Here is a 21,639-nt window from a genome sequence, read left to right as displayed (position 1 = left end):
TGAGAAAGTCGAGATAAACAGCCTCCTTTACCACGGAAAAGTAAACCGTGCTCAAAAGAAAAATGAAAAAGAGATGAGGTCCAAAAAACGTTCGCGTTTTCTTCCAGATTATCTCTGATAAAGAGCTGGAGATCCTTGCCTACAGACCTCTTGCCCTTGTCTGTGCCTTTTGTCTCTCTAAGGACCCTCCGTATTCCTGGCCCATCTCCCCTCTCCCCTCGCAGTTACTCTGCCTTCTGTGAACACGCCCCATATTTCAGATATTTTCTGACATCTTCTGTTCATCAAAATTACTTGTTCGGTGGCCCACATCCTCAGGGGCCTGCTGGTGGCACAGATCAGCTATTTAATATAGCAAAACAAAAATAACCCTCTAAATGTCCAGTGGTAGGCCACCACAGCATTCCATTTGATAATTGTTAGTAGAGGAATCACAAAAGGTCAGGCCACCCATTGTTAGGTAATAATACAGTTGACCCTTGAACAATGCGGGGTGGGGAGGTGAGGGGCGCCAACCCCCCCAACACAGCTGAAAAACCGCACATAACTTTTGATTCCCCCCAAACTGAACTACTAATAGCCTATTGCTGACCAGAAGCCTGCCTGATAACATAAAATAGTTGATCGACACGTATTTTGTACGTGTATTCTGTATTCTTACCATGAAGTAAGCTGGGGAAGGACATTAAGAAGATTGAAAGGAAGAGAAAATATTTCCAGTACTACACTGTCTTTATCAAAAAAAAATCTGCCTGTAAGTGGACTCAAACATTTTAAACGCATACTGTTCAAGGGTCAAGTGTATTTTATTTGAGGGGATAGTTGTCAAGGTCACTTGGAAAAGAGTTTGCCCGTGTGCTGTGCCAGTTCCTAGTCTCACACACAAAAATCACTTACTCATTTCCTGAACTAAACCAAGCTGCTCATGATGTAACGTGTTACCCTTGGAAGCAAACACTGTGATAGAAACCTTCACCTCAATAGAGTAGTAATGCAGTCATGGGACCATTGTGGGAGGGGCCGGGACATGCCTCAAAGACCCCAGGTCTGGCTACCTGTTTTGCTTTCTTTACGTCTGACTCTCAGCCCTGGCCGGGGAAACCTATTCCCGTGGGAAGGATTGAAATTAGGGCTGGTACCAGATCTTGAAAAACAGAACATCACCACCACCTTCTGGGCACTTGTGGCTGAACCAAGGACTTTAATCCAAACCACCTGTGAGAACCAGAAGATTCCTGATCTTTCCTCACGGGTCTCTGTTTCAGTGCAGCCACCCTCCGTGAATCTCAGAAAGAGCTTTTGAACCTTTTAGGGGTCCTGAACCCCCTTCAGGAAACTGTCCGTCACTAAACACCGCCCCCCTCCATAGAGGCATATGCACACGTGTGCATCTTTCTGCATGCAGCTTCAGAGATTGCTAGACCCTCCAAGGCTCATTCACGGACCCACGTCCCAACCCTTCGATCCAAGAAAAGGATAACGTCTTGGCCCACAAGATATTTTCCAAAGACTTTTCATTTATCTGTTGATCCATGAGAAACAACAAAGCGAACAATACTCTGATCTTCCCCACCCCTCAGTGGTGCCCTTGTAACCTCCCTGTGGAATGCCTTGTTTTGTTTTCCAGAAAAAAAGAGCCTCGTTTTATGAGAACATCATTAAGGCAATGAGGCCTCAGCCGGAGTACTTCGCCGTTGGATACTATGGACAGGGCTTTCCTTCTTTCCTACGGGTAAGAATCCTCAGGGTGGTCCTCTAAGCCATTAAGCCATGCCATCTGAAGGAGGGAAGGTATTCGTCTCTGTTCCAGATGGGCCTAGTGTGTTAGCAGCTGGAGGCCCATGTTCTCACTGTGGGAGGTCGGGGAGGGAAACCACTTCCTGCGTGGCCAGCGTCCTCACCCCACGCCCCCAGCCTCTGGTATTCTGGCAGCTCGATTGTAAAATGACTTTTCCCAGGTGGAATGAAAAGGGGAAAAAACAGAACCCTCCCCTCCACTGGTCTGCTGCTACAGATCAGGCTGGGGGAAAGCGTGGATTGATGTGTTTCCTTGTTTATTTTGTTTCCAGCCAGAGCCAGTTTGAAAGCAAATATCCCAAGGACGGGACTGCGAAAGTTTCACAAAAATAAAAACAGGCGTTGTAATAGTGAAAAGGACCGTGTTTTTCCTTCCCAAAATTTTCTATAACGGGATACCGATTCTGAAATCTAAAAAACAAACAAAATCGTGTTTTTTCCGGCACAAACGGAAGCCTCTTTAGAGGTAGCCGTGTTTGGATGTATGATCCATTTTCCTTCCCCTAATTTAAGAAAATGTAGAAAGGAAGTACTCTGCATGCTGCATCATTCCCAAGGAGGAGGTAACTCATTCATTCATTCTGTAACGTCTGCTGAGTGCCTACTGTGTACCAGGCACATACTAGGCAGATTATAATCAGATATGGCCCTTACTCTCATGGCGTTTACAGCCTCATGGGTATAATGTTAATTGAGTAATCGTGCAAACAAATGGAAATTGAAACTGACCAAAACGGGTATCCTGTGCTGTAAGCATTGGTTAACCAGGGAGTATTTACTGAAATATTAACCCAAGTAAGATAAAAACTTATGTTCACATGAAAAAAAAATTCACATGATTGTTTATAGCACCGTTATTTATAATCACCAAAGACTGGATGCAACTCAGGTGTCCCTTAGTTGATGAGGGGATTAAAAAAAAATGTCAAAGAGCCATGCAATGGAATATTACTCAGTAATTAAGAGGAATAAAGTACTGGGGCGTCTGGGTGGCTCAGTCGCTTAAGCATCCAACTCTTGATTTTGGCTCAGGTCATGATCTCAAGGTTTCGTGAGTTCGAGCCCAAGTCAGGCTCTGCACTGGCAGCATGGAGACTGCTGGGGATTCTCTCTCTCCCCACCTGTCTCTCTGCCCCTCCCCGACTTGTGCTGCCTCTGTCTCTCCCAAGATGAATAAATGAACTTAACAAACATTTTTTTTTAAATTTTTTTTTTCAACGTTTATTTATTTTTGGGACAGAGACAGACAGAGCATGAACAGGGGAGGGGCAGAGAGAGGGAGACACAGAATCGGAAACAGGCTCCAGGCTCTGAGCCATCAGCCCAGAGCCCAACGCGGGGCTCAAACTCACAGACCGCGAGATCGTGACCTGGCTGGAGTCGGACGCTTCACCGACTGCGCCACCCAGGCGCCCCAACAAACATTTTTTTTAAAGGAATGGAGTTCTGATACATACATGCATGTGGGCGAATCCCGGTGCATTGTGCTAATAAGTAAAAGAACTTAGAGCATAAGGTCTACGTACTCTCTGATTTTCTTTCTTTTTCTTTAATGTTTATTTTTTATTTTGAGAGAGAAAGAGAGCACACAAGTGGAGGATGGGCAGAGAGACAGGGAGAGAGAGAGAATATGAGCAGGTTCCACACTGTCCGCAGAGCCTGATGCAGGGCTCAGTCTCACCAGTCGTGAGATCATGACCTAAGCCAAAACCAAGAGTCGGACGCTTAATGGACTGAGCCACCCAGGCACCCGTCTCTGATTTTCTTTATATGGCATCTGTTACGCTTAACGTAGAGATGGAAAACAGATGAGCCGTCATCTGGTAGCTGTTGGGGGAGGATTGGGCTTCACAAGTATCAGGAAATTTTGAGTGGTAGTGAAACTGTTCTGTATCTTGATTGTGGTCATGGTTATGTTTGCCAAAACTGGCAGAATTTTACGGCAAACAGGGTAGATTTTACTCTATGCGAATCACGCCTGCGTTTTGTGAGAGTCGAGAAAGACTTCCTGGGAAATTGCCGTTCCGACTGCAATGTGAACTTGGTGTTATGGAGATCGGGGTGATAGGAAGAAACATTCCAGGCAGAGGAAGTGGTAGGCGAGGGCATGGCTGTGCCTGGGAATGAAAGACCAGCACGGTGGTCACAGAGAGAGTGAGGTGAGCAGGGAGTTGAGGCACAAAGTGTGGGGGAGATCACACCGGGCAGGGCCGTGGGGTTGCCCCAGCTGTTTTGTCAGCATCCCAAGAGCAGGAGGGCGCCATTGTGGATTCTAGGTGTGGGCAAGGTCATCGTCTGGCTGGTATGGGCAGTGGTCGGATGTGTATAGATAAGCCACTAGAAACTGTCGCAGATTTTGAGAGAAGGGATGTCGGGATGGCCTAGGGAAGTAGCTGTAGGAGAAATGGAGGGATTTCGTACTTGGTGATTATTGTTGGGCCATGTGCGTGAGGAAGGAAGGGAGTAGGTCTCTGGCCTGTGTACTAGAGGGGCTGTGGAGCCATCCACTAAGATAGCAGTAAAGGAAAAGGATAGAGTCAATCCGTTCATTGAATAAATATTTATTGAACTCTTACTTTGTGCCTTGTTATATTATAGGCATGGGGGCACGGTCCAAAGCAACCCAAATCCTTGAAATAATGGAGCTTATGTACTAGCTTGGAAACACACACAAAATGTAAGTGAGACATTTAGTATGTCAGACGGCCTAGAACAATGCCTCACGCCGTGTAGACGCTCCATAAGTATCCAAGGAGAAGACGTCAGGGAAGGTGAATAGAGAGGCAGGTGCTGGGGGTGGAGCTACAATTTTTTTTTTTTCAACGTTTATTTATTTTTGGGACAGAGAGAGACAGAGCATGAACGGGGGAGGGGCAGAGAGAGAGGGAGACACAGAATCGGAAACAGGCTCCAGGCTCCGAGCCATCAGCCCAGAGCCCGACGCGGGGCTCGAACTCACGGACCGCGAGATCGTGACCTGGCTGAAGTCGGACGCTTAACCGACTGCGCCACCCAGGCGCCCCTGGAGCTACAATTTTAAATGGAGTGGATAGGAAGGGTGTCAGTAAGGAAATGACACTTGAGCAGAAACCTGAAAGAAGAGAGGGAATAAGGCAGGTGACCGTCAAGAGATGAGATGGGGTACCAGGCAGCGAGGACAGCAGGTTCGGAAGCCTTGAGCCTAGAAGCACATGACCAAGAGGACAAGTAGAGAATGGGGGCAGATGGCTCTGGTACCGGATCGCAGAGGGCCTGTCCCATCTTTATACGTTCTTTGTGAAAGTCCCGTTTCGGCCATACTCCATGTGAGGGAAATTTGGAACATCCGAAAGATGCAAGTCAACAATCTGATGTATGGGTCCAGAACTCAACAGAAAGTTCCCGGCTGGAGATAGAGTTGGTGGGTTATTTGCACCTGGATGAGGTAGTGTAGGGAAAGAGAAGGGGGCACCAAGGGGAGAGGGTCTAGGAAGGAGCCTCGCAGTAGGTTCTAGTCTTAAATCGGCCCTCAGTCTCGGCACTCGAGTCCTGGTAAGGCAGTGGTGCCTGCCGTACTTGTGTGTGACCGCCGTGTCGCGTGACGTAACGGACGTGGGTCGGTGGGCCAGCCAAAAGACTAGACTTTCCAGTTGAGACATCGGGGTCCACACCATCGGCTGGGTGACTCTGTGATGTCGGCCAAATCCTATGACCTCCGCCTTTTCTGATGTGTAAATTGGAGAAATACTGCCCACTCCACAGGGCCATTTTCAGAAGGAAATAAATAGCACATAGGAGTGCTTTACACGCCGTCAAGTGGTTTGTGGATGCTCCGTGTTATCAAAGGTGCTGGAAAATATAAATGCCTCCTCAGTGATCTAACCTACGCGCCCTTCTGGCTTACGGACTATTTCCCCAAACTCAGACTATCTGAAATTGTGTTGTCCGCTTCCCCCCAAGCCCAGCCCGGTCCCCTTCGTCCCCGTTTTCTGTCAGCGGCACATGCTCTTCCTGCTCCCGGGCCAGGCATCCCCGAATCCTCCTTGGTTCTCCCCATCTGCTGGCCCTTCACCAAACACCAGAGTCAAACACCAGATCTCGTAGCTTCTCCTTCTCCCACTCGGTCCTGCCTAGGATTCCTGCAGCTGAACGTGCACGCCACTGTTCAGACGAGCCTGTCCAGACTGCTTCTGTCATCCTGTCTCTCCCTCCTTGCAGAACCTCCAGGACGTTCCCTGGGCCTTCGGAACTTGTGCCTGCCTTTCACTGGTCTGGCTCATCCAAGCTTATTTCTTCTACCTCAGTTCCATCCTGTCTGCCCCGTGGCCTTATCCTTCTGTTCACTTACCGTGCCTGTTTTGGTTGGCCAGCCCTTCTCTTTTCCTCTCCTCACCCTATCTGTCCACCTGGGCCCGGTCAATCTCAACGTCGTCCCTGAAGCCCTCCCTTGCAATCCGTTCTGGTCCGTGCTGACCTTGGGCTTGTCTGCTCCCGTTCACCTTGTTGCCCACGTCCCACGCTTAGTGCCACCCTGTGCTCAGCTTCCCTGCCTGCCGCCGCTTTCCCTGAACGATGGCATTTCACGAGGCAGGAATTAGGCACATAAATCTTTCCCGGCTTGGGAAAACTTTCATCGTCCCTTCCCAAAGATCTGGCAATTTCGACGGCCATCAGCATTTATCCTACAAGATACGTTGCCCTCAAGTTACTTGTATCAACTGTCATATTTACTTGTTTTCTGTTTCTGCCGGAAGCTGAGTTTTGTGAGAGTGGGCGCATCATCATATCCCTCGTGTCTTAGCGTGTCCACTGTGTTTGTCCAATGCGTGTTGGTTATGTGAATGGGCAAGTAAATTCTAAAAGCGATTTTCCCGGACAGTATGGGCCCCAGTTTTAGTTAAAAATGGCTCATGTTGGGGCGCCTGGGTGGCGCAGTCGGTTAAGCGTCCGACTTCAGCTCAGGTCACGATCTCGCGGTCCGGGAGTTCGAGCCCCGCGTCGGGCTCTGGGCTGATGGCTCGGAGCCTGGAGCCTGTTTCCGATTCTGTGTCTCCCTCTCTCTCTGCCCCTCCCCCGTTCATGCTCTGTCTCTCTCTGCCCAAAAATAAATAAACGTCGAAAAAAAAATTAAAAAAAAAATGGCTCATGTCTGGGCTGCCAATGCTAAGTACTCATCTGTGATGAGCAGGTGAGCAGAAACCTTCAAACCGTGGCTGCGTTAGAACTTAACTTGGCGGACATCAGCCGTGAATCAGATTACTCCTAAGCCTGAGACTTAGGAAACTTCTTTCTTAAAAAAAAAAAAAAAAAAAAAAAAGCCCAATTTTATTAATTTTGTTAAACAGAAGAAGAATGTAGGTTAGAATGGAGAGAACAGTATTTAGTGCAGTTATATTCCTTGAGACGTTGACATTGCCCTCCACGGTGGTTTTCGGGAGAATCTAGGGACTGCTCTAAAGCATTCCTGTTCTTCCCAAGTGAAAGTTTGTTGTGTTGACTCTCTTCATGCATTCCCGTCCTGTACGTCAGTGCCACTCCAAGCGCTGGTCCACAGACCGTTACTGGATCTTGATGGGAGGAGGGATGGCCTGGGAAGAAATCGCTGCCCTTCCTTCCTTCATTGAGAATGTCTTGCTATGGGAAAAAAAAAAATCCGCTAAATTCAACACTGTGCCCGGTGACATATCAGGGCACAAGCCCCTCATTGCCTTGTGGCTGAGTGCAGAGCACTCCTCTGGTCTGTGGTCGTTGGGCCACACTACGAGAAGCACTGCGGAAGCAGCTTTATGCCCTTGACCTTAATGCCCAAATCACCCATGAGCTCTTGCCGGATAGGATGGTTGGTGCAGGGCGCGCAGTGAGTATTCAGTGAGAACTTGATGGCGCTTTGGCTGGGAGGGCATGGCTTCCTCAGCACCGGGCTCTCCAGGGCTCCTTCACGCTTCATATTTAACTACCCGCCTTGCTGTCTCTGACCTGCAGAACAAAATCTTTATCTATCGGGGAAAGGAGTACGAGAGGCGAGAAGACTTCAGCCTGAGGTTGCTGACGCAGTTCCCCAATGCCGAGAAGATGACCAGCACCACGCCCCCGGGAGAGGAAATCAAGTCGTCCCCAAAACAGTGTATCCTTGCCTTGGGGAGACACGGCCCGACCCGGCCACAGAAGCTCAGGGTTCGGTCCCCCGACCACTCGTTTAACCATTCTGACTCAGCCTCCCATTCTGTGTCAAAGCTTTGGGGCCCTAATGTCCTTAGCTCATGGTTATGAAGTAGAGGAGAGAGATGGTAAGCAGATCTTGGATAGGAAAGGATGTTTTAGAGCCAAATGGAGAGCTTGAGGACAGAGCGTTCCTGCTCAGAATCCTGGATCCTGGATAAAGACGCCTGGCTCTTCTTTTGTAACATGCAATGACTTATTGAAAAATTAATTACATGCTTTCTTTTTTTTTTTTTAGATGTTTTTATTTGTTTCTGAGAGAGAGAGAGAGAGAGAGAGAGACAGAGTGTAACTGGGGGAGGGGCAGAGAGAGGGAGACACAGAATCCGAAGCAGGCTCCAGGCTCTGAGCTGTCAGCACAGAGCCCGACACAGGACTTGAACCCACGACCCACGAGGAGCCACCCAGGCACCCCTATTACATGCTTTCTTATACATAAATAAATAAGCGAGCTCCATAACAAAATTAGTTTTGAAGCCCTTTCATGTGTTTTGTACTAAAATGAAGATGTTCTAAAATTGAACAGTATTCAGAATAAAGAGAGGTAGGTAAGACAGAGCCAGTGTGGCATGGTAAATAAAAAAAACAGACTCTGGAGCCTCACTGCCTGGGTTCGAGTCTCAGCTCTATCATGTACTATGTCTCTTAAGGGCAAGTTCCTTAATGTCTATGCTCCTTAGTTTTCCCATCTATAAAATGGGGACGGTGTTCATTCTTTCTCATGGAATTTTTGTAAAGGTGGAGCAAATATATGTCAAAGATTAGTAACAATGCCTGGTATTAATACAAATTCAATAGATACGGCCTATTATCATAGGTACCGGTGTAGAAAGATTCACGATAATAACAGACCAATAGACAGACTTTTAAGAGAACAGCGACCCGTTAACACACAGTAGGTGCTTGGAAAAAGACTAGTCTTTTTTTTTTTTTATAATGTTTATTTATTTTTGAGACGGGGGAGACAGAGCATGAACGAGGGAGGGTCAGAGAGAGAGGGAGACACAGAATAGGCTCTAGGCTCTAAGCTGTCAGCACAGAGCCCGACGTGGGGCTCGAACTCATGGACCATGAGATCATGACCTGAGCCGAAGTCGGATGCTTAACCGACTGAGCCACCCAGGCGCCCCAACAGACTAGTCTTTGAGGATAAATCCTTGTTTGGGTTATGAGGGTTCAGAAAACCACCGAGCTGCCTCTGTGGGTGTGGGAATGAAAAGAGGTCTTCCAAGAACTGAATTCCGGTCGCTTGGCCCCCGGCCCTTCCTGCGTGTTCCCTAGACCTTGTCGAAACTTCTTCGTTCCTCCAGGTCTTGCTTTCTCATATACGAGGTGTGAGTCTGTTTTCCCTAAATGCCTAGTAGTGCTTCTGTGAGGATCCAAATAGAAAGGAGATCATTAAAACGCTCTTGTCAGCCAGACCGGTGTGAGGCCCAGCCCGGTGGTGCTCGGATTTTCTCATGCGTGAGGATCGCCACGGAGAGATTCTCACTGAGCAGTTGTGAATTGTTTTCTCTTCTGTTTTTTTTTACTGCTTATTTATCTTTGAGAGAGAGAACGTGCGTGTGTAAGTGGGGGACCGTGAATCCGAAGCCAGGCTCTGCTGCACTGACGGTGGTGAGCCCGATGTAGGGCTTGAACTCACGAGCTAGGAGATCATGACCCGAGTCAAAGTTGGATACTCAACGCCCGGAGCCACTCAGGCGCCCCTCAGCAGCTGTGAATTCTTATTTTCTATTTTTTTTTAATTAACGTTTCTTTATTTTTGAGACAGAGAGAGGCAGAGCATGAATGGGGGAGGGGCAGAGAGAGAGGGAGACAGAATCAGAAGCAGGCTCCAGGCTCTGAGCCATTAACCCAGAGCCCGACACAGGGCTCGAACTCACGGACCGCGAGATCGTGACCTGGCTGAAGTCGGACGCTTAACTGACTGAGCCACCCAGGCGCCCCAGCAGCTGTGAATTCTGATTCTGTATTCTGAGTACCTGTCCTGGTGCCAGGGTCTAGAGACTTCACCCAGAAATCCTGGAAGTCACTGGTCTGTCCGGACGCATGGCCTGAAACTCCAGTTTAAATGCTGCAGATTTTGAAACAGTAGATCTGCACTGGCAAGGGCCAGAAATAAAAGGTTATTACTAATTCAGACTATCAAGTCAGAGACTCATCAGGTCTTACCCCCGAGCTGGCTTGGAAGCCTGACTTTACCATTTACCAGTTACGTGCTCTGGCTCATCTCGGAGCCTCAGATGCCTCATCTGTAAAAGATTTATCACATCCACCTGTTAGTTGTGTTTTATTAGAGGTAACGTATGGAAAGCCTACTTCAGGGGCGCCTGGGCGGCTCAGTCAGTTAAGTCCTACTCTTGATTTCAGTTCAGGTCATGATCTCATGGTTTGTGAGACTGAGCCCTGCGTCAGGCCCTGCACTGACAGCAAGGAGCCTGCTTGGGATTCTGTCTTCCTGTCCCTCTCTCTCTGCCTCTCCCCCTTTCCCCCTCCCTCACAAGGAAGGAAGGGAGGAAGGGAGGGAGGGAGGAAGGAAGGAAGGAAGGGAGGAAGGAAGGAAAGACAGAAAATCTACATCAGTCCCCCGCTATGGCCCTCAATAAACAAGTGCTATCCAAAGATCCCAGAAATCCCCCCACCCCGCCCCGATATTCATTGATGCCTATTTTCCTATGGCAAGGTTGTTTTGCCAGGTGTCTGACCAAAAAATGTCCTAGGATTGTGGCTTAATCAGGCATTTTGGTAATACATAAGGAAACCCTGTTTTCCGTGCGGTCCTGGCATTCAGTGAAAAAGAATGATTAATGCAGGTACCATGTCCCATCTGTAAAGCCGGGGGCGGGGGGGGGGGGGGGGACAAGCAGTCCTTTCTGCCTGTGACAGCTTCATGGCCCTACCCCTTTTCCTTAATGAGCTCGTCAGACATGCAGTGTTTCACCGTAAAGCCAGTGATGAGCCTGCCTCCCAGCTACAAGGACAAACCAGTTCCAGAGCAGATCTTAAAGTAAGGAGGGGCTCTTTTGGTTTGTTTTTAGAAGCATTTTTTTTCTCTGACACACTTGATCTAGAAGTACCTCAACACCACAGCCTTGAGCTCATTACAATTTGGAAAACCTTCTGTTGTCTTAAACCTCTGGAGCTGCTCTAACAGGATACCACAGACTGGGTGGCTTATAAACAACAGACATTCGTTGCTCACAGTTCTGCAGGCTGGGGAGTCCAAGGTCAAGGCTCCAGCGGATTTGGTGTCTGGTGAGGACCTGCTTCCTGGTTCACAGACATCGACTTCTTGCTGTGTCCTCACGTGGCAGAAAGGGTGATGGATCTCTCGGGTCTCTTACAAGGGCGCTAATCCCATTCAAGAGGGTGGAACATAAGCACTTACCACGGAGGCTACTTCCTAATACCATCACGTTGTGGGGGGGTGTTAGGATTTCAATATATGCACTTGGGGGGAACCCAAGTGTTCAGACCGCAGCAACTCTTTATTTTCAGTATAAAATAGGAGCTTGGTAACTCAAAGGGATTTGGGGCAGGTGGGGTGGGGGTTGGGGTTTTTTTAGGCAGAGGGAGATCAGGAATTTCACTGTTAGGTTTTGGATCTCCTGGATCTCAATTCCACCCGGAAGCACTCCCTTAGGAGTGGCTGGCCTCACCTTGCCTGGTGGGTTCCCCAGTGATCTCAGGTCCCGGTCTTTTTCCTCAGAAGCTAAAATATTAGAAGGATTGCTAGAACTGTGATAAAACTATTACAAATGCGATCACAAACGTGGATATAAGTACATACGCCTTTTTAAATGGCGAGCTGTGGAATGGATCCATAAATAAGAAAATTAAGATGTGCAATAAAATGTGCACCCCCTCCCGCCTTCCTTATGAAGACTGTGTCTGTTTTGAGATCGCTTAGGGGATAAGACTCGGTCTGTGGAAGACGCGGCCCAGGGCTTATTTGAAGTTTGCTCAAGGAGCGCTTGTTCTAAGAGAAACTCCAGTGTTGTGGCGATGTCTCTCTCTCCCCAGCTACTACAGAGCCAATGAAGTACAACAATTCCAGTATTCCCGGCCATTCCGGAAAGGAGAAAAGGATCCAGATAATGAATTTGCTGTGAGTCCACCCACTTTGCCCTCTAAAACAAGGTCAAGTTGCCATCCAAATGGAGGCTTTCCACCTGACCGACACAGACAGCAGAAACGATGGCAGCCCGAGGGGTAGAGGTTCTACGTGCTTACTGCATAGACAGCAGGCCAGCTCAGTGGAAAGCTCTAGACTGGCACCCATCCAAAAAAAAGGGGCTCTACCGTGGGGCTCCGATGTTGCGTTGAGTATGATTGGAGCAAGTCACGCCTCTTTGGACCTCACATTTCCCCTCTAGAACGTGAGAGGGCCCAAGTAGATGATCCTTTGCAGCTTGAAACATTTTGATGCCCGTTCACTAAGGAAGCATTTGAGAACAGAATCTCACTGAACTCAACCCTGACCATTTTGGCCTGGGAACTGACCCTTCCTATTGTCTTTCCTTCCACCAGACCATGTGGATCGAAAGGACCACGTATACGACTGCATATACCTTTCCTGGCATCCTCAAGTGGTTTGAAGTCAAACAGATTTCAACGGTGAGTCACTTGGAATTGGAATTCAGAAAATTCTTTCGTGTCTCCAAATATAATAAGGGCCTTTGTGAAGTGCCCCTCCGGTTCTCACTAGGCTGGCCAGCCTCCTCTGGCCAACTTTGTTTCCCAAAAGAGAAATAAAAGGCATGCTTGTGTGGTAGAACTCCTCTGTAAAACTGATGTTACAAACCAACCCCAAAGGTTACTCACAGTGAATGACTCTTTTATGACCAAATGAGCCTTGTCTCCTCATAATCCCACCCAGCGCCCCAAACCATTTTCAGAACGTCTCCTTGGAGTTTCCTGCCAATCAGATTCTTCTCTCCCAAAACATTTCCTCTTCTTTCATTCGTGGCCGATCACATCTACCAGTCCCCCCACGCTCTCCCTTCTCCAGCACTCCCAAAGCTGACCCTTGTACCTTCTTAATACTTATTAAATCTGTTTGTTTGTTTTCCAGCTCTCCTAATGTACCCTGTTTTAGTCCCTCATTCATCTCTGGGGGATGCCATGGAAAAAGCCCCCTCATTGGCCTTCTGCTTGGGCCTTCACAGGCTTGTTTTCCACACTGTCTCAGGGTGTGAGTTTCCATAGTGGAAAGCTGACCGTATCATTCTCATGCTCAAAACCTTGCCATGGCTCCCCAGTGCCTGGAGCATAAAGCCCCTGCTCCTTAGGACACACATGCAGAATCTTTGTGACTCGGTTCTGCCACCTCATCTCTTTAGGAATCTTCTAGAACGAAACTGCTCATTCCGTGCTATTTCAACCCTCCTTGATGATGCAGCGTTTTCTCTGCCCAAAGTGCTCCTTCTCAACCTAACTAACTCCCACTGAAATTCAGTTAGGTACCTTCTTCGCCAGGAAGCCATCTCTGAAACTCCCAGTTGGGATTAGATGCCCTTTCTCTGTGCCCCGTTGCAACCCGGGTTTATTTCTTTACATTTTTTTTTAACGTTTATTTATTATTGAGAGACAGAGCATGAGCACGGGAGGGGCAGAGAGAGAGGAAGACACAGACTCTGAAGCAGGCTCCAGGCTCCGAGCTGTCAGCACAGAGCCCGACGCGGGGCTCGAACTCACAAACCACAAGATCATGACCTGAGCCAAAGTCGGACGCTTAACCGACTGAGCCACCCAGGCGCCCCAACCCGGGTTTATTTCTAACAAGTTACTACCATGCTTACATGTCTTGAGACGCCACTAAAACCGTGGGCTCCTCCCCGCCATGAATTCTGTCTTAATCACTTTTGTAACTGTAGAGCATGGTCCGGTACTTGGCATGAAATACACTTTGAGGAAATATATCCTGAACAAATCTGAGCGGTAATCCGATGTCTTCCATGCCACTAGTAATAATATCGCCATCCCTCAAGTGTGAATATGATTTTTGGACAGAGACTTTTGGAATCAGGCTGTGGTAGGAGGTCATTTGTCTGGCAGTGGCTAAAATGAAGAACGCGGGTTTTCTTGAAACCTGGCTTTGAACACTTGCCCACAGGAATTGCTTGAACCTATATTGAATCTTATTTCATTTTCGTCCCAGATTCAGCTTGGATACTCTTTTTTAATTTTAATGTTTATTTTGAGAGAGAAAGAGCACGTGTGAGCAGGAGGGGCAGAGGGAGGGAGAGAGAGAGAACCCAAGTGGGCTTTGCACGATTAGCGCGGAGCCCGGGGGCAGGGCTCGATCTCACAAACCATGAGATCGTGACCTGAGCCAAAATCAAGAATCAGACGCTTAACGGAGCCACCCAGGTGACCCCAGCTTGGATATTCTAATACATCCCGTTATTTCTGGCTGCTTCTGACCACAGAACCCATACTAAGGTGACTTAGGTATGGTTTGAATGTGTAGCTTCCAAAACTTACCTTTGCTTGTGGCAGAAACATCGAGCCCCTTGCCAGTGAACTTTTGGGACGTTGCAGAAGTATCTTGGACCAGATATCCTGCTACTCTCTTGTCACTTATCTTCTCAGAAATATCTGAGGAAGCTTTGCCTAAAAGGCCATCATTATTACATCTACCTTTTTTTCCCCCCCAGATTTCTGGTAGACCTTTTACCCCGAGAAATGATCACTACTATAGCTCTAATTTTTAGGTCATCCTTGTACTTTCTAAGGACATTTTAAGTAGTTTACTTCAGAACTTAGCAAGACCATTTCAAGTAAGTGTGGGATCCAAATAGACATAACCTTGACAAGCACCACTTTACTGTTTTATAGCCTGGTGAGAATTTTAAACCTTTTAAAAGGAACACTTAGGGGGCGCCCGGGTGACTCAGTGAGTTAAGCGTCTGTCTCTTGATTCCGGCTCAAGACATGACCTCACAGTTTGTGAGTTCGAGTCCCACATCGGGCTCTGCCCTGAGCACACGGAGCCTGCTTGGGATTCTCTCTCCCTCTCTCTCTGTCCCCAGCCTCTCAAAATAAATAAATAAATATTTTTAAAAATAAAATGAGAGGAACACTTAGGATTTTTTCAGAACTTGCTGTGAATTCACAAAATGCCCTTTCACTCCCTTGTTCGCTATCGCAGGAGGAAATCAGTCCCCTGGAGAATGCCATAGAAACCATGGAACTCACCAATGAGAAGATCAGCAACTGTGTTCAACAACACGCCTGGGACCGGACCCTCTCTGTGCATCCTCTCTCCATGCTGCTCAGTGGCATCGTAGACCCGGCTGTCATGGGGGGATACTCCAACTATGAAAAGGTAGGCTGGGCCCTGGAATCCCCACTGAATCCCATGTCATTCCTTGCCTCTCGCTCCGTGGCTCTGTGCGGCTGGTGCATTAGTTTCTTACGACTTGGCTGAGAGAGTTTTTCCACTGTGCCCTTTTTACGAATGAGCAAATGAAATTAATGAAAAGCTGATTCCTGACCTCACACCTCCTAGAGATCCTCAGCAGCTCAGGCAGGGTTGGGCCACTGCCTGATACAGAGTCACTGACAGATCAATCTAATATACCATCTCTGGTTGATTTACCTGTTGTTCCCTCTCCCTTTCTCCACCGAGAAGTAGAAAGCTTACAGGCGGCCCCAGAGGTAAAGATGCTCTAGAACTGAAGAAGCACCCGTGGGAAAGGCAGAACTGTGCTCTCTCTAAAATTGGCTTCTAGGGGCACCTGGGTGGCTCAGTCGGTTAAGCGTCTGACTTCGGCTCAGGTCATGATCTCACAGCTCATGGGTTGGAGCCCTGCTTCAGGAACTGTGCTGACAGCTCAGACCCTGGAGCCTGCTTTGGATTCTGTGTCTCCCTCTCTGCCTCTCCCCCACCCACCCTCTGTCTCTGTCTCTGTCTCTGTCTCTAAAATAAACATTAAAAAAAATTGTGTTTAACGGAGTTAATGTATCCAACATGTAAAAAAAACATGCAATTAATGGAGGCAAGATTTTTAATTATTCACTATGTGTCCAGTGGCTAAGTAATTTTGGAGTCCTCTTGCTGAATATAAACAAACATTTGGCTACTACACTCCTGTGGAGTAGCCGGGAGAGTGAGTGGAAAGAAAAGGAGATGAACGGGAAGGGCGAGTGGTTATTAGGTGGGCTGATTCTGTTATTTCCATTTATACACAATGTCCTGAGAAGACCAGGGGCTTTAGAACCAGTCACTCCTGTGACCCAATCCCGGCTTCCCATTGGCCACCATGTGCTCTCGGGTGAGATACGTCACCTCTTTGAGCCCCAAGCTTCGTACCCCGAGCAAACGAGGAAAATGCCTACCACACAGAAGCGGCTGGACGCTTATCTTGTATATAAGGAACATCGCAGAACACTTGCCTTATAGTTGAGGCTTGATCGGTGTTGACTTCTTCCTCTCGCCTGTCTGCCTGGAGACAAAGGTGATCTGAACGGGCAGTGCTCTGCGGCTGTTGCTGTAACAATCTTCTTTTTTCTCCTTTCCCTTCAACCTTTCAGCCTTCAGAATCACTACACTTAGCAGCTGGGAAAGACCCAACACCAGAGATCAGTTCTAGTTGGCCCGTGCTTAGTGTTGATAATAACCTCCAGTGTTATCATGGAATTCAATACAAAACTAGGATCCAGAATATAATCCTTTGTTTTTTATATAACGTTGTAAGGATTGTGGTGGGTTTTTGTGTCCTGTAAACTATCTAGTACTAATTTCGATGTGTTTTTCCAAGTGTTGTTTTTTTTTTTACAGAATGGCCCTGTTCGAATTCAAATTCGTATATGCCAGTAATCTGTGAATAGTATGTAATTTCATATGAAGTTTTTTCCAATGTCAGAGACTTCTAATTTAAAAAAATTTTTAAAGGGGACGTTGGGTACGTACACAGATAGATTTCAAGACTTTTAAAAATACTAAATTGCACTTTTGATTAATATGGTATGCGTTTGTATATTTTGAAGCGTAAGAAAAAAAGGTAAATTCCTTGATCGCCATGACCCCCACGGCAATTAATTGGGGAATCTATCATCACCTACCAATACAGGTGACCTATCTAAAAGCAGCCCATTAATCACTGCCGGAATTCATCAAACCTTTTCTCTCACAAGGCAGGACTCGTCCAAAAAAACTGAATTTCAGGGCACTCTGCTGAAGTGGTCCTTGACTCAACCAATGTTCTGGGAATCTCAGTGCCTTTTATCTTACATCAAAAAATCGTTTTTAACTTTTGAAGATTCAAACTGCTTCTGTTTGGAGGGTGAAAGTGGATGAAGATTAAAGCCAGACTACTTTTTCATTCATTTCTCCCTAACTATGAATCCGGCTACAGCGTGTGTCCTCCAGATGTGCTGTCCTGCTTCCTGTTTGTGATACTCAGCCTGCATATATTTATAGCCCTTGTGGTGTTAGTTTGCTAGGGCTGCTGGGACACAGGCACAAACAGGGTGACTTCAAACACAGTCCTGGAGCCCAGTAACCTGAAATCCGGCATCAGCACGGTTGGTGCCTTCTGAGGGCTGTGAGGAAGGATCTGTTCCCTGCCTCTCTCCTAGCTTCTTTTTTTAAAAAAAAAAATTTTAATGTTTTATTTATTATTTTTGAGAGAGAGCGAGAAGTGGGGCAGGGGCAGAGAGAGAAGGAGACACAGAATCGGAAGCAGGCTCCAGGCTCTGAGCTGTCAGCACAGAGCCCGACACGGGGCTTGAACCCATGAACCGTGAGATCATGACCTGAGCCGAAGTTGGACGCTCAACCGACTGAGCCACCCAGGTGCCCCAGCCTCTCTCCTAGCTTCTGAGGGGTTGCTGGCAACCTTTGGCACCCCTTATCCCTCTTCACACAGCGTTCTCCCAGTGTCCAACCTTCCCCTTTCTATAAGGGCATCAGATACGTGGAATCGATGGTTCGTCCTACTCCACTGTGACTCCACTCTGACACTCCATGGTGACCATAACTACACCTGCAATAATCCTGTTTCTAACTAAGGTCACATTCTGAGGTACCGGAGCTAGGACTTCAACATATGAATTGGGGCGGGGAGGAAGCCAGTGTTCAACCCATAGCATCTTCACACAAGGTTGAATTTGAACATGCTCTATGTTCCATACCAAATGGGCTGGTCACTGATCCCTTTTTTTTTTGCTGTTTGTTTTTTTTTTTAAACTGTATCCTGTAGTTTCAGGAGCTCTTGAGTCTACCTACAGGTTGAGGTGACTTCCATAGTATTGGAACAGAAGAGTGAAGGGAACTTTGAGGGTTGGTCTTTGAAAGCACTCTCAGAAATGATGGCTATGGTACAAGGAAAAAAAAAGTTTTCCTGTTTTGACTTTGTTAGAAATGTTCACCACAGGCTTTTTAACTTTTTTTCCTCATTCTGTCTTACTTGTTTTATTTTATTTCTTAGTGTTTTCTTCCTTTATTTATTTGAGAGAGAGAGAAAGTGCGAGCAGGGGACGGGCCCAGGGAGAGGGGGACGAAAGTTTCGAAGCAGACTCTGCACTGTGAGCACAGAGCCAGATGTGGGGCTCGAACCCATGAACCGCAAGATCATGACCTGAGCCCGAGTCAGACGCCTAACCAACCGAGCCACCCAGGCACCCCAATTTTGTCTTTAAAAATGGTCTCTTCTGTAACATCTACGATTATAGTTTGAGTTTGGGTTTTGTTTCACTATTAGAGGGACTTAGCCCTTGGGACCACGAATGTTGATTGACAGTGTTACATGTGACATGGTTTTGACATATAATAAGAGGCAACGCAAACTGCATTTAATATTTACGAGACATTTTTGTGTGCATTTAATATTTACGAAACATTGTCTTCAAAAGAGCCTTCTGGATCGATGAGAACTAAGAAGGTGTGGATATTAATCTTCCCTCAGTATAGGGGGGAAAATGTGATACAGCTTATAGCAGCAGGAAAACTATCAGGCATATCCAGCCTGTTAGTTTTTTGCTTTTTCCATTATAATATCCGTGCACTTAATCTACTGAACAGCCTTCAGATATTGGCATTGGCATTGGTCCTTGGGGCAAGTTCTTTCAATGAATGCCAGTCTGCTGTGCTGCTGATTATTTGGTTTGTGCCCTTGTGTGTGTCTGGTGATCGTTGAGAAGGTGCTTGGATTAGGCATTGCCCAATTCCAGAAAGACCGCAAAAGAGCACATACCTTTAGAACCGTCCACGGTGGCAGAAGGGCTGTCCCAGGTAAGGAAGGAGGATTGCCTTAGTCATTTCTGGTTTATCAGCTAGAACAAGACATTTGTCCCCCTTCCAGGCTCCCCTCCCCTCCCTCTAGGGTCAAATACACAGATGGGGACGTGTTCTAATTAATGCTCTCCTGTGCCCCATATTTAGGCTTTTTTTACGGAGAAGTACTTGCAGGAGCATCCAGAAGACCAGGAGAAGATTGAGCTGCTGAAGCGACTGATAGCATTACAGGTGTGCTCCTAGCGACATGTATGGCCAGACAGCGCTCGCTCGCTCTCTCTCTGTCTCTGTCTCTGTCTCTACTTTAGTGACCAGTGAGAGAAAATGCAGCCATCCCACCCAGTCTAGCAGTGGCTTATCCACAGACGTGCTCCCCGGCTCGGGAGGGTTTGCCTTTTCTGTCAGCCCTTCCCCAGTCACGGGCCTGCTTGTATCCTTGTGTATTTCTCTGAGCCCTTGACCCCAGGGTGGCCGGTGCCCAAGCCCTACACTGACACGTAGCTTTCTCATTCGATACGTGCTGTTCTACCAGTTTACCTGGCCACCTTCACCCCCATCCCGCCCCAGCCTCCCAATCTGAAAAAAATCCTCTTTCCTAAACCGTGTCTCCTTCCTTTCATGCCCCTTCTTCCCAGATGCCCCTGCTGACGGAGGGGATCCGCATCCACGGGGAGAAGCTGACAGAGCAGCTAAAGCCACTGCATGACCGGTTGTCGTCTTGTTTCCGGGAGCTCAAGGAGAAAGTGGAAAAGCTCTACGGCGTTATAACACTGGTAGGCTTTGTCTAAGGAGCCCGTTGACTTTCTCAGCCTCTTTACCAGTTATGATGTTGATCAGGTTTTCAGTTGCTAGATGAGTCCAAATAGCAGAGGTGTGGCAGGAAAACACGGTGGATGGGTCTGGAGAAGACGTGATGTACTGTTGGTGACCTTCCGCAGTTGACATACTAGATAGGGGTTCTCGGACTTGAGTGACCATCCGAACCACCTGGAAGGCTTACGAAAACACAAATTGCTGGGCCACATCTCCAGAGCTTCCGATTCAGGAGGTCTAGGGTGGGGTGCCCAAGGGTTTGCACTTCTTTCTTTTTTTAATTTTTCTTTTTAACGTTTATTTATTATTGAGAGACAGAGATAGAGCATGAGCAGGGGAGGGGCAGAGAGAGGAGGAGAGACAGAATCCGAAGCAGGCTCCGGGCTCTGAGCTGTCAGCCCAGAGCCAGACGTGGGGCTCTAGACTCACAAACCGCAAGACCATGACCTGCGCCGAAGTCGGATGCTTGACCTACTGAGCCACCCAGGCACCCCGAGGGTTTGGGTTTCTAACGTGCTCCCAGTGGGTGCTGATCCTGCTGGTCTGGGACCATAGTGTCTGGGCCACTCTACTAGCATTTGGGAGCATTGCTGGTCCCAGATGCTGGTTATTACTGTCCTGTTTAGCCCAATTCTTAGTGTTTTTCCTAGCCTTTATTCCTTTTTTATTTTGACGAAAAGTTGACATTCTTCGCACCTCTGAAGGGGAGAAAGAATCGTGAAGTTCATTCTGCAATGCAGATAGTGATTTCGTCATTTGTTCCGACAGTTCTGACACATCTCTCCCCACAGTGTTTTTGTGCCCGAGAAGTTGGGTGGATTGATGCGCGCGCTCAATAAGCTTTTCTCTCTGGGGCACGTGGCTGATTCAGTTGGGAGAGCGTGCGACTCTTGGTCTTGGGATCATGAGTTCAAGCCCCACCCTGGGCATAAAGATTACTTAATAAAAAATAAATAATACCTAATTTTTCTCTGCAACAATCGACTGAATGCCTGGATCCAGCTTCATTTTTCTGCTCTTTTTAATGAGAGTTCGTTCACCTTGCTCTCTTTAACTGTCTTACTCTTGAACTCCGATTCTCCGATTCTCTTTCCTTGAATCAAAGCTCCGCATTTCTTTCCGTGTAGTCCTGTCTGCCATTCCCACACCTCCACCGCCGCTACCTTTTTCTCCTGAGCGTCTTTGTAATCATTGCTTTCAGTCATCCAGGGGTTCGGTTGTGCCTAACTTCCTAGCCTACCACCACTTAAGAGCTTCCTTCTAGGAACATTTGTCTTTTATGTAAGTTCCAAGGGGAAGGATGTGACTTACACCTATTTAAGTCGTTTTTATTAGATCCAGGCCAATATTGGCATGTAAATTTGATATGGTGGCCAATTGGGGCGATCAGTCCTCCTGAAGACATCTCTTAATGATAATAAATTGATGCTCCTTTACTTAAGAAAGATTCACCATTTACATGTTAAGCGTCAGGTCTACAGTATCATCTGAAAGTTTCTATTAGGCCAGTATTTTACCTTTTTAGTGGCTGAAAGAAGATAAACTGGAGGAACTGGAGAAGCAGACAGAGGGTTTTGCTATTCTTT

General features: G+C 47.4%; 1 protein-coding gene across 5 annotated transcripts in view; it reads left to right on the top strand.

Annotated features, from left to right (window-relative positions):
• DOCK5 (dedicator of cytokinesis 5) overlaps positions 1-21,639 on the top strand; it is a 225,202-nt gene that overhangs the window by 188,313 nt on the left and 15,250 nt on the right. For 4 of the 5 annotated variants that reach the window (XM_045055373.1, XM_045055372.1, XM_023252463.2 and 1 more), the window contains 8 exons: positions 1,628-1,732; positions 7,759-7,900; positions 10,924-11,005; positions 12,022-12,106; positions 12,529-12,615; positions 15,152-15,328; positions 19,388-19,471; positions 19,876-20,013. In XM_045055373.1, the coding sequence (XP_044911308.1) occupies positions 1,628-1,732; positions 7,759-7,900; positions 10,924-11,005; positions 12,022-12,106; positions 12,529-12,615; positions 15,152-15,328; positions 19,388-19,471; positions 19,876-20,013 (900 nt within the window). Of the gene's footprint in view, positions 1-1,627; positions 1,733-2,069; positions 2,150-7,758; positions 7,901-10,923; positions 11,006-12,021; positions 12,107-12,528; positions 12,616-15,151; positions 15,329-19,387; positions 19,472-19,875; positions 20,014-21,639 lie in introns of those variants that run through there. The other variant, XM_045055374.1, reaches the window with a different exon arrangement.

Source organism: Felis catus, chromosome B1, assembly GCF_018350175.1.
Source record: "Felis catus isolate Fca126 chromosome B1, F.catus_Fca126_mat1.0, whole genome shotgun sequence".
Taxonomy (NCBI): Eukaryota; Metazoa; Chordata; class Mammalia; order Carnivora; family Felidae; genus Felis; species Felis catus.
Note: the sequence above shows the minus strand (reverse complement) of the source record. Positions and strands in the feature narration are given on the sequence as shown.